General features: G+C 41.3%; 1 protein-coding gene across 1 annotated transcript; it reads left to right on the top strand.

Annotated features, from left to right (window-relative positions):
- The first annotated feature begins 3,555 nt into the window (after positions 1 to 3,555).
- Positions 3,556 to 12,508, top strand: spsb1 (splA/ryanodine receptor domain and SOCS box containing 1). The gene is made up of 3 exons (XM_080444615.1): positions 3,556 to 3,744; positions 8,429 to 9,310; positions 10,961 to 12,508. Exons 2-3 carry the CDS (start codon positions 8,617 to 8,619, stop codon positions 11,086 to 11,088), a joined length of 822 nt encoding a protein of 273 aa, XP_080300741.1. The 5' UTR covers positions 3,556 to 3,744; positions 8,429 to 8,616; the 3' UTR covers positions 11,089 to 12,508.
- Positions 12,509 to 12,886: the final 378 nt, after the last annotated feature.

The following is a 12,886-nucleotide window of genomic DNA, read 5'->3' as shown; positions in this document are numbered from 1 at the left end:
ACTGTGGAACAAACTCCCCATTGCAGTTAGAACTGCAGACTCTCTCCCAATCTTCCGCCGTAGTCTGAAGACTCCTCTTCAGACTCCACCTTAGCCCGTAGCACTTGCCGTAGCACTTGCCCTAGCCTTGATGACCTTGCAGGCTTATGCAAAGGCTAAATGTAATTTATATAGCATGTTATGTAGACCGATGCCAGGTCATTTGTAGACCTGGCATCCTAAAGTGTGCATAGTTTTAATGTACAGATTATATATGTTTTGATATTATACTGTTCAGACTGATGATAGGTTCTTGGTTTAACTATGATCCTAGATTACTGGTACTTGGTACTATTTCTATGCATTTGATGTACCTCGCGTTTTCCTTGCTTACTGTAAGTGGCTTTGGATTAAGAGCGTCTGCTAAATGCCTAAATTGTAAATTGTAAGACTATAGTGGGATAGGGGCAACAGGAAGCTTGTAGGCCTACTGTACTTCACCAAAATAAAAAATAAAAAATTGCAGAGGCACTCCAGCACCACTAGATGGAAGCAGTGTATTAGAAGTATTTTACTGATGCACCTCCACATTCAGGTGGAATTTGGTGCATTTCAATTTTGTCACATTATGAACAGTCTTCTAATAGCCCCCGCCCCCATTGTCAGGCTAGGGGGGGAAACATGTTTAATTTTGCTGGGGGTGTCACATTCAGCTCACAAGGGTACATAAATGTAGCTACTAATAGAAACTGGGCACTCATCTTAATCAAAAGCTTAAAAAAGTACACAGTGTTCTCGTTAATAACGAGAACACTGCTATTGTTAAGACGTTACTTTGAACGGTTTGTTATGTTGCTGCATTCTGGAAGCCTATAGTAACTACAGGACTTCTTGTCATGGTGAGTAGGCCTTTGTGGGACACTGCAGTTGTCACTTTCTGGAAGTTCAAGAGTGGGCCTTGACCCTCCCTGACCCTGGAATGTGATTTTAAACTAAACGTTCTCAACTCAGGGGAGCCCCAGCCCCCAGGTAAAAATGAGTGTCCCTTAATTGCACTCTGCGCCTCAGGACTGGAGTGATTTGAAATGACTACGGCTTTGACCTGATCGTTGACGTCATGGTTTCAAACATGATAAGAAACTCCACAGTATGAAGGTCAAGTTGAATAACATTAACTGCCAACGTGTCTTCTTGAGGAATACTATTCCAGATGCCCACTCTTCCTAGTGCCCAGTTATCTCCACCCCTAAGTGCCCACTCTTGCAGGTGCCCACTCGTCCAAGATGCCCAGTTGTCCCTAGTGCCCAGAATGTTTTGGTGCCCAGATGTATCATCACATTCTAACATATGACTGATGACCAGAAATGTCTATTTAAGATATATTTTTTCTTCTATTTTCATTGTAATTGTTTAGGTTTGTTTTTGTTTTGTTACCTTGCTTGTGATCTGTCTGCTGTTCAGCTGCTGGGGGAATAACTTGATGACTTCCCACAGGCCATGGGCCATGGCCAAGCAGCACCTCAATTACATGTAGTCCTGTCATTGAACACCATGCAATTCACCAATCCGCTTCCTACGAAGTGAGAATAGAATATAATCCGCATATCGTATTCCTTTAAAATAAAACATGTCAAAGTATGAATATGAGCTATAGATTGATATACAGTGATATTAACAGGATAGGTGGGCAGGGGTGTGCTCACTGTGCTGTGGATTTTTGAGCTAGTGGAGCAGCAGGAGCTCTGTTGTAATGATGTCACATGCACGAGCACATGCAGTCGCACGCATGTGCACATAGCCAGTGCTAGTTGAAATACTGTATGCAGCAACATATGTGATGGAAAACCTTTTTTTTAATGTAATTATATTTCTTATTATTTAGTTGCATTGCTAATTTGTTGTTTTTATTTTTGTTACAATTTAATTAATCATTTTCCTTTTAGTTTTATATAAAAGCCCTTTACATAGACTCACACATAAGTAGGCTACTTAAAATAATCAGACAACTTGTCTTTACTTGAATGACGGGGATAACCTCGTGAGTGTCTGGTGCAGCTCTCCTTCTTGGGTCCTCAGCTAAGCGATGGGATCTCAGCCAAGTTATCACATAATCTGTTGGGTCCCAGTCGTAGGTGGCCCATGTAACTTGATGAACATCGAGGCTGATACCTGTTTAACCAGTAACTTTGTATGGATTGGGGCGATGATAAGATCAATCTGACTGAATCCCCTTTCGCACTCTGCAGTGCACAGACCAATTGTCTCTCATTGTGAGAGGAATGTAAACGCATTCAATTCCATGGCTTATCTTGAGTAGCCTAATGTTATGCAAAGCAGCCAGGTACAGGGCTATTGTTCTAGGTGTTGACGGCACGTTGACGCCTCTCTCGCGGGCACGCATTTGCACCTTCAGAGCTAGTCGGCTCCACCGGCAGCCCACCTGGTGGGCACTAGGGACATCTGGGCACCAATTTTTTTGGGAAGACTGCAAATACATTGAAAGAAGAATGAGCATGAATGGAACAACCACTGAAACACTGTCTTTACATACAGGACACACATTTAGAAGAATCTAGCATCATTGCTAATAAAGTATTCAATCTCACAGGCCGTGCACCTAGTGCCCAGTCTTCCGGGTGCCCAGATTTCCCTAGTGCCCACTCTTCTCCACCCCTAGTGCCCACTCTTCCTAGTGCCCACTCCTAAGTGCCCACTCGTCCAAGGTGCCCAGTTATCCCTAGTGCCCAGAATGTTTTGGTGCCCACCTATCCTGTTACCATAATAATGGTGGATATATGTCATCATTATATTACCGTATTTACCTAGCCATGGTTCACATGACGCTTGACAGTCATGTTTCAGGGCTACGTATTTACCCAGTGTAGCGTAGTAGCCTACATACTGTAGGATGTAAATAATAAATGAAAGGATTTCTACGGTCAAAATAGAGGCACTTCCATCACAAAAGAATAGATCTACAAACTTAACAAAGCGTTGCTGCCTGCTGCTTAGTTTGTAAATAATGTTCTTTTATGGCTCGGAGTGACACCGTCGTACGACGAGGAAGTGAACGCTGGGAGGTCCTAATCTAGCACACAGCAGCTGGGAGCGATTTAACCACGTGACCCGAGAGCAGGGTTGCCATGTCCGCTTATTATAAGCTTGTTTATCTGTAAAGTCGCTTGTAAATATTGGCCGTTGCGGCCCGGTTGCAGTTTTTGGGGTTGTTTCTAAAGTGTACTTGCTTATTTAGGCTTGCTTCCACATTTTTTGAATTATTATTTAAACAAGTAGTTCTCAAATATTTTCATGACATTTTTTTTGTGCCAGCCAGGGAGCCCTGTACCAGATGCGTGTTGATAGAATGTTTCAAATATGTTCCAAATATTCCACATTGTATTGCAAGAGATTTTAAAAATAGCAGATCTACAAGCTCACAACACGTCACATTGTAGATGGGCTATAATGCAAGTAACGTGTTTAAAGGATGAAGGGCTCGCTTCTTTTGGGCTTGTTTTCATATACCTGGTTGCTCGTTTCTCTCGCAAAACCTGGCAACTCTGACCCAGAGAGATGTTAGAGAGAGCAGCCATCATTTTACCTAATTCATGTCCAGCCTAAAATGGAATGAGGTAGAAGAGGAGGCAACGAGGAGGAGGAAGACGAACACAGGGGCATGGAGGAGTAGGTCAACAACAATTCGAAGCCTCACCTTCCTTCCTCGACCGTTCTGTTGTTCTTTGATAACACAGCAACTTAGTAAAGGTGAGTTTAATATCTTGCTTTTTGTATTCTACCAACCACCCAGCTCTTTCCACCGGCGTGTTTCGCTTCCCACGGTGGCTCTTGTTTCGGCTTTTTTTTACTTTGGTCGTCCCGTTTACGTATTATTATTCTAACCTAACCGAAAACAACATTTATAAACCGTATAACGTTAGAAGAAGTAGTGTTGTCTGGTCCCCGAGTTTAAACGTTTAGAGTCATTATTATCTTTGTTGCCGCCGCGCCTGTGTTGCTTGAAACCTTTGGTGCTTCCTGACTGTGTCACACATACAAAGTAAACATTATCCAGCCTGGAGAGATAAGACGATAGCCTACATTTCTGGACATCAACATTATTATGGACGCTGTGTAACGTGGCTCGAATGTTCACCCCCAAGGACCTGGGTATTAGACCCCCAGACCACATGCAAGATGGCCCACTATCATAGCCAATGTAAAGATTAGTCTGGATTTACATTAGCTAGCATTACATGCTAAATGGGGTTAAGTCTTAAGTGTGGGGCTGTGGGCCTGTACCATTGCAACATATCACGGAAAAGTAGACCAGAAGCACTGCACGAAAGACAACATCTATTAAGTAGGCTTAAATGTTACTGCACACAATCTATTAAGTAGCCCAAGTGTTATTAATTTGATTAGCTTATTGGTAAATACTATGTTACCTGTTAATCAGCCACTACAAAATGGACCTGGCCTTATTGGATTGGTACATGGTAACATGGAACACATTAGATCAATAATGCTTCTACACAATGCAGGCTTACTTTGTATTAGTGTGAGTTTTATAAAACTAGACGGGTCACGAAAGTGGTGGGGGCTTCATAAGTTCAGGTGGGACCAGTTACCACTGAGTCTAAAATTGGACCTCACAAAAGAGACAAGTGTTTCCTTGGCTCAGCAAATCCAGGGACCCCCCACCCCTCCTGCATTTTAATCATCACCCAAGCACAGGGGCCCAGGCACCCCAAACCATGCGTAGCAAGGGCACCAGGCTCAAACACACAGCAACACAACATGCAGCTTGCCACCTTTACACACAACAATGGAGACGTTTGAGTTTTGAAATGTGTTAAGACCTTCAACTGTTCTGTTAATTTTTATTTCTGGGCCCTCTTGTGTGTGCAAATAGGGAGGGGAGCCTGCTGCCAAGGGGCGAAAGGGGAACGGTAAAAGCTTAGTACAAAGAGTGTGCAAATTAACATGTTTCACTCTCCCTGAAGGCTGGACAGGCATTGAAAAAGAGATTCAGATGCTGGCCACCCGCTGCTTGCTTTTTCTTCCCTCCTGTTTTGCTATCACTGAGGAGACATGACCCATTTAAATGGTTGTTTACTTGCATTAGAAAAAGAGCCAAAACACTTCTCAATGAACTCTTGTCTACAATTCAATTAGAGTGGCCTTCGCAACAGCCCTTTTTTTCTCCAGTGATACACAATGCCCTGCGGCAACATGAGCAAAAATACAAAAGCCAGAGTTGGGTTCATCACACCTGCACACAGGAAATCTCCTGTTCTGTTTGTTGAATTATAATCTATACTGTAGCTATTGGTACATTTTTTTTCAAAATGGGTAAAGAATATGTTGGCTAATAATATATATTAGCCAACATTAATCGTGTAATGCTGTTGCTGCCTAACAGCTCAATCTATGTATGTCATGGAATCAATGACATTACCTCCAGTAATTAAATTATGAGTGCTATAGTCCAGCCTTTTGATCTGGATTTTAAATGTAGTCTATTGTGATGTAGGCCATAAAGTGCATCAGGTTTTCATCAGACTTTTACTGTCAAGTTTCTGTGGTCCTGAGCTCTGTCCATTGAAAAAAGCTGTGGTCCGGCAGTGTCTCCCTCAAACAAGACAAGCAGCATGTTTTATATTTTAAGCCAGACGTTTTATTATTGCTTTTCCTGTTGCCCTTCGACTAGACAACCATATAATAGGAAATGGCTGGAGTTTTTCCCCTCTTATTTCCTATTTTTGGAGATTGTGGGATTTTTTTTTCTGTTTCAGAATAGTTGTGTGAAGGGATAGCAGTGTTGGGTCTCACTACTGTCTGTCCATTAAAGGCCTGTGATACGGCTTTTACAGGGCTTTACTTTGGGATTCCCACTTGTTTAGGCCTGATGTGAAGCAATTGCCTTGTTTATGAGTGGATGATTATGTCTCATAACCATGTATGTCTCCTGTTAATTTCTTGGTATCCTCCCTCATTTCTAAAGGGCTCCTTTGTTTGCATGTTAAGTATTCCTTGTAGGACTTTTCTGTTATTATTGCAACCAAATGTTTTGTTAAATATGTTACTTTTCATTGAAATTGCATGCAAATTTGTGTTTGCGATAATAGTTCTGTGATAATAAACCACAAGAAAAAGTTGCAAGGCTTGCTTACAAGTGCTGTGGTTAGACTTAACTATCAAGCTAATATTGATTTACAAAATTGTGGTATGTCTTGTCTTTTCCTTAAAGGAAAAAAGTGCAACATCATGTTGTCATTATCTGAAAGAGATCATTTCATGCACGAAAAGCAGGAACTAAAGTTAACATGAAATCAAGGATAGCTAACTAATCACATTAGATTCCCCAAGTCTATTTTCAAAGAATCAGTACACCATAATGTGGAGCACATAATTCTGTGAGTGTTTACCAGACAAGAGAGCTTTGCAAGCTGTATGCATGTCATGTAGGAATTGACTGGAACTTGCTAATCAAAATGAGCCTAGAGTCCTAGAGCAGCGCTGCTTTTCATTCTGATACGGTTGCCTTGTTATACTTGCAGAAATATCAGTTCAGTTCCTACATGTAGGCCCATTCATTTACACTAATGGAATCATTTACACTAATGGAATGTGACCCATGTCACCATCTGGCATGTAGGATTTGCAGTTGTTTTGGATACAGTACACACACATTACACACATGCATATAATGTGTGTGTGTGTGTGTGTGTATATATTTTTTTTGTATTTCATGAAGTAAAAAGAGAGGATGGTGTCTGTCACATAGGACGTGGGCCAAATGAAAGCCCTTTATGTTGTGAATAGATCTGTGCCTAGATCTGTGCCTGTGGTATAAACTATTGAGCTGCCAGGATGACCTAAAGCTGCTCTCCTCTGCTTTAAATGAAATATAGCCTAGGCCTACCACATGTGGTGTACTGTTCATGCAAATGTATAGTATGTTTACTCTACATGTCAAGTAGGCCTACACTATATAGCATGTTAATCTGTACATTTTGAGGTAATCATTGACTATGACAAGAAAACCACTGTCTAGCACTATCAAATTGGATTGCCAGGTATGAGATTGGATTCATCAAAATGGGTGATTCTAGAGTGAAGAAAATAAGAAAATGTCATTAAGCTAGTTGGTGCACAAATGATTCACTGGGTCAAGTGGTGTTTTAAGCTCTTTGATTTTATCCTGCTAGACAACACTTTATTCATTATTGGGATGTAGCTTTTAAGCCATCAGATGCTCTTGTTTGTTACTTTCTGTGATTAAAATTAAATTTATTTTTTCTGCAGGGCAGATTGTGCTGCTCTGAGTCTATACAATCTGCAGTGAGTGAACCTAGATGTGCAGATAAACTAAATGTAGACTATATGTAGACTATATAAAATGCGTCTTTACCCTGCAAATGGTGCTAAGAAGACACTGGGGAAACAAGGCCCTGATCAGTACATTTGAGCTGCTCTTATGTAACATGATACTGTCTGTTATCAGTTGAACCAAAATGTTGGTAGCCAAAAAAAATGTGTGGCTATGATACTAAATTACCCCTGGATTCACTTGCTCTTTTATGAGCTACCTTAAGAAAAATCATATGCAAAGTAAACGGTAATTCACTCATCTGTTTCATGGTGTTGTCACATGAACTCAAGCCACTGCCACTGTTGAGGGCCATGTGAGGGTCTGCTGTTACTATCAGATGTGGTCTATTGACTAAAATGAATTGGGGTTAATGCACTGGCTGTACCACTTATGAAATGCAAACATTGACTGCATGATATGATTATAGCACTCGATGTACAGCACTGTTGTATGCTGCCATCAGAGAAAGGGATGGGTTAAGTAACTGTTTTTACACGATGTGAAGCCTAACAATTAATTAACTGTAGAGGCTCAGTATCATTGTGATTTGATTAAAAAAAAAATTACTCGTGTTCAAAAGACAGTTGAAGAGCCTTGCAGACAGAGGTCCTGCAGCTAACATTGTTACATGGATGTTTAAATGTATAGCTGTTTACTTCCAAAGAGATACACTATATACTACTTTTATATATTATTGGCTACTGCATTATTTGGCCAGCAACTGTTAAAAAAAAGCCAACAAAGGCATTTTGTGGAGAAAATATAATAAAACCTATTTACAAACGCTCATGTGATTTTATACATCCATAGTGTTGTGGAATATATTTACGCGTAATCATGATAATTGTGAAACCGTGATTATTTCTCACTAAAATCGATCGTACCAACAAAATCCATAATCATCGCATCTCCAATCAGAGAGCAGAGTAAAGATTTCACACCCTTTAACCAGTGTTCCTCAGATTTTATAACGTGCAAACTATCTGCTTCAAAACTGAAATTAAGCAAATTTTCATTTGCATATTAATCAAAACACTTTCTTCTTCTGCTTTCATCTTTCCCATATCTCTCCAGGTGGACTTTAACCAGCACCTAGTCTGTGAGCAGTGAATGACACAGGGACATAAGCCCTCTCCCTGATTAGAGCAGCACTGTGGCGGAGGAGGGGGCTTGAGGCTTATTTGCTCTCCCCCTTTTTTTTCTTTTGATTAGCGGAGGAGGGGAGAGGAGGAGAGGAGGGTGCTGTTATAACCAGCCAGAGCATGGGGCAGAAAGTTCCAGGTGGCATAAAAACCATTGACATGCGGGACCCGGCGTTCAGCCCCCTCAAGCTGGAGCTGCAGGCCCTAGACCACACCAAACCATCGCGCCTGGATCTGCTGCTGGACATGCCGGCGTCTGGCCTGGACGTGCAGGTGCAGCACTCGTGGAACAATGACGACCGCTCACTCAACATCTTTGTCAAAGATGACAACAAGCTAGTGTTTCACCGGCACCCTGTGGCCCAAAGCACGGACGCCATCCGCGGCCACGTGGGCTATACACGGGGACTGCATGTCTGGGAGATCAGCTGGGCTATGCGTCAGCGGGGCACCCACGCCGTGGTCGGGGTGGCTACGGTTGATGCCCCGCTGCACTCTGTGGGCTACACCGCACTGGTAGGAAACAACGCTGAGTCTTGGGGCTGGGACCTGTGCAGGAATAAACTCTACCATGATGGCAAAAACAACGCAGGAAAAACGTACCCTGCCTTCCTGGAGCCAGATGAGACCTTCATAATACCGGATTCATTCTTGGTAGTCTTGGACATGGATGAGGGGACTCTAGGTTACGTAGTTGATGGACAGTATCTAGGGGTGGCATTCAGAGGACTGAAGGGAAGAAAGCTGTACCCCGTGGTGAGCGCTGTGTGGGGACACTGTGAAATACGAATCCGGTACATTAATGGACTTGACCGTAAGTACCAAGCTTTGCCACACTTTCATCCTAAGCCGCTATTCATTCTGTCTCTCTTGGGAGAAAGGAAAACTGGTAGTGTCTGAACAGTAGTACAGGCATGTCTAGCAGGGTTTCAAGACAAAGTTGAAGTGTTTATTGTTGCAATAAACCAAGTTGTGACGGGCTGGTCAAAGGGGACTTTAGGGTTACTGTAGAGCAACTCTATGGTTTACTGACTAGATTTGGGTCAGTTGGACCACAAATCCAACTATTATGTAAAGGAGCCTGACACATCTGATAAGGTGACATGACATCATTTTTTCCCTTTGCCCTATATCCCAAAAACTGTGAAATGTAATTATAAAACTCCCATAATCACATTTTCCTCAGGGGAATGACGTCGCTGTGTACTCGTAGCACTGTCTTTTTAGATTTTAATGAACAAAGATATTATCTTTACACTGTTTACCACATGAACCCTATATACTTAGTTGACCGGGATCCCCCAGGGCTCTATACTAGGTCAGCTAGTATTTCCCTCTACACAAATCTCTTGGGTGAAAATAGCCGACCTACAAGCTTACAACGCATAGCAACGATGCGTTATGAGCTTGTACATCTGATATCTTTGACGAATGTCGCCCCAGAATAGGGACGCTGGCGTCCATAGGTTAATGGTTGATGTCATTGTTAACATGTGATGAGTCTTCAGGCCATCCAGCCTCAATGCAGATGGCTTTGAAGTGTGAAGTGGTCCTTGTCAAGCAGCTTGTGACTTCCCAGACAAGTGTAAAATGACTACTAGTAGACTCACCCCCATGACTCCATGGCTAAAGTGTGAAGGTTCATGTGCCGTCACTGAGAAAACAAGTGTTTAACAAAATAGGATTGTATCATATCAATGTTCCCGGCACGTATACAGTCATTGGAAGAGACTGTTTATTTAATGGGGTTCTCTTGCTGGATCTATAACCTTAATCTTAATATTGAACTCTATACTTACTGTTTGTATTGTTAGTAGAGCAGAGAATTAATTGTCCACATTAGTGAACAATGTAATCATTATACCATTTTCTTCTCTCCTAAGAAAGACATAATTATTGTTGAGGCTTTTATTTTCTCAATTATGAAATACTATAGTTTGTGTTTCACTTTCACCCCACTGTACACTTTAAGCCACATACTGAAATGACTTGTTCTGCAGCTGGAGTGAAAATATCTAGGAATCCAATCCAAACTTTTATTTGTGAAGAACATTTAAAACAACCGAGATTGACAAAGTGCTGTACAGGATAGAAAAACAAACCAAGCATAAACATGTAGAAGAAAATGTCATCAATACGATAGAAATCACACTCATTGCTATCTGTTCAATATAAGGGGAAAAAAAGTGTTTATGTGTATTAATATACACTTTTAGTTTACATAGTTGATGTGGGCAGATTTTGCTATTTTTCATTATATATTAAAATATTTCATTTCTAGCAATAGTCTACAGTATATTGAAAACCTATTTTTGTATTTTTTCATGTCAAGCTGCAGATATAAGAGAAATAAAGCTTGTAATCGTGATCATCACTACAGATCAGACGATTTCATCAGCCTTAACATTTTGGCCACATTTACTCAGCCCGCTGCTTACCACTCTTCTCTCTTCTCTCCTACCAGCGGAGCCCCTTCCTCTGATGGATCTGTGTAGGCGCTCTGTGAGGGTGGCTCTAGGAAGGGAACGTCTCAGCGAGATCCATGGGCTGCCCCTGCCGGCCTCACTTAAGAACTACCTGCTCTACCAATGACCAATGACTGAGCTGATAATCACGCATAGCACACCCTCCTCTCTATCGTATGTCTCTGGGAATCTTACTTGGGTTGAACTGGTTTGACCACATCACTCCAGCCTGTAGAACTGAGTTGGCCCCTCCCAAAGGCCTTTTCAAATGACGCCAATCAGCAGCATTATATTTTTACCTAAGTGGGAGTCGATTAGAAGTGTCTGGTGCTCCTTTTGGCTTTCTAATCCTATTTTTAGGACTCATCTCAGTTATATTAGGGGACATTTTTTAATCAGGATTTGAACACTATGCAGACCCGATGGTGACCCAACAGTCGCCATGTTGGTGCACCTCCTCTAGGCAACATGTGAAGTGGGATGAGTTTTGTCGGTACCTCTGCTTTGACCTCCAGACCTCTTGATAGTAATTATTATTTTCTTTTTCTCTGTCTCATAGCCTTTTTAAAATGAATTAAAATTTCACAAATTAATGTGGTGATGACCACAGTCTGCTGTACTCGACTCTGGCTTTGAGATTGTAGTGCAGTTGTGCACTTTCTGTCTGACCACAAGGTGGCAACATACACACATTTCATCATCCCCAGTCTGTACTACAAGAGGACATCCTAATAGCTTTTAGAAACCATTGATTTTAACTAGTCTATAGATAAAAGTTACTGCTCACAAAACACGAGGAGATGTTGACCACTGCACTGTGAGTCGATGATGCAGTGTTAGTGAATGCACTGCTAGGTAGCTCGACAGAAGTGCAAGGCTTTGACTTTGCAGATGCAGTGCAACTGTCAGACTCACCAGCTGTGCCCCTCCCCACCCACTCCCCTTGATTCTCTCTTTTGCACTCTCTACACTATCAGGTTTCTCTGCAATATGGAAGTGCCTGTTTGTTTGCCATCGGGGCTTCAGATATGAATTACAATTCATTCCCAGAGATTTTTACAGAAGGATAACGTCACTGTGATTATTTGTAGCATACATCTGCAGGAGTTTTTCCGCAGTGCAATCACATGGTCACCTCTTTATCTTTTTGTCACTCCTGCTTTTTTCCCTTGTATTGTAGTGTTTGTATTTTAGGATTTTAGGAAACTGGGTGGGAGAGTTTGGGAGACATACGTAATACGTTAAGTGGTTGGTATGGTGCCTTTTAAAATGGTAACACTAGTATTTGTTTTTTTAAATGTGCAAACTTAAGCCTAATCTATACTTTGTTGCATTACAGTGTTGCTTGCCGAAAATAACTAATAAAACGTGATACACTGTTGTGCAACTAAGTATAAATTAGGCTTTTGTCCCTGCTTGGCACTATGCTGAGAATGGACACACCGTGCCACACCTTGTTTTTCCTCCTTGCTTGCAACTGCTCATTTTATTTGTATACTTTGATGTAGATTTATTTGTAACTACCTAATAAAGTTTATTTCAATGTATCCTTTGTTTCCTGTGCATTGTTGGAGGAAATTGGCAAAAAAATATTTTGTATCACTTTATTTTGTACATTTGTCATGACGCATTCATTAGATTTTGAATGCCTTCGATTTTGACTGTTAAATCAATGTAGTTCATGTAATGGTACTTTTCAAAAGAATTTGCAAATCACTAATCCTGGTTATCCAGGGTATAATTAATGTACTGAACATTATTGTAAAATTCTATAAAAAAAATCTGATGTGTAATATCTAAATTACACAATTGACCACTCAATGACTGAAACCAACTACCAGAGAGGATGCTGCTGCAATACTTGTGGTCTGCCAGTAGAGGATGCTGCTGCAGTATTTACCAACTACTGTGGTAGATTCAGTGAC

Source organism: Gymnoscopelus braueri (genome assembly GCF_963280865.1).
Source record: "Gymnoscopelus braueri genome assembly, chromosome: 12".
Lineage (NCBI taxonomy): Eukaryota > Metazoa > Chordata > Actinopteri > Myctophiformes > Myctophidae > Gymnoscopelus > Gymnoscopelus braueri.
Note: the sequence above shows the minus strand (reverse complement) of the source record. Positions and strands in the feature narration are given on the sequence as shown.

Excerpts from the sequence above, each read along its gene's own strand:
- spsb1 (XM_080444615.1), top strand. The coding sequence starts at position 8,617 with ATGGGGCAGAAAGTTCCAGGTGGCATAAAAACCATTGACATGCGGGAC. Across the intron at positions 9,311-10,960 it reads GTACATTAATGGACTTGACC|CGGAGCCCCTTCCTCTGATG; the intron begins GTAAGTACCAAG and ends CTCTCCTACCAG.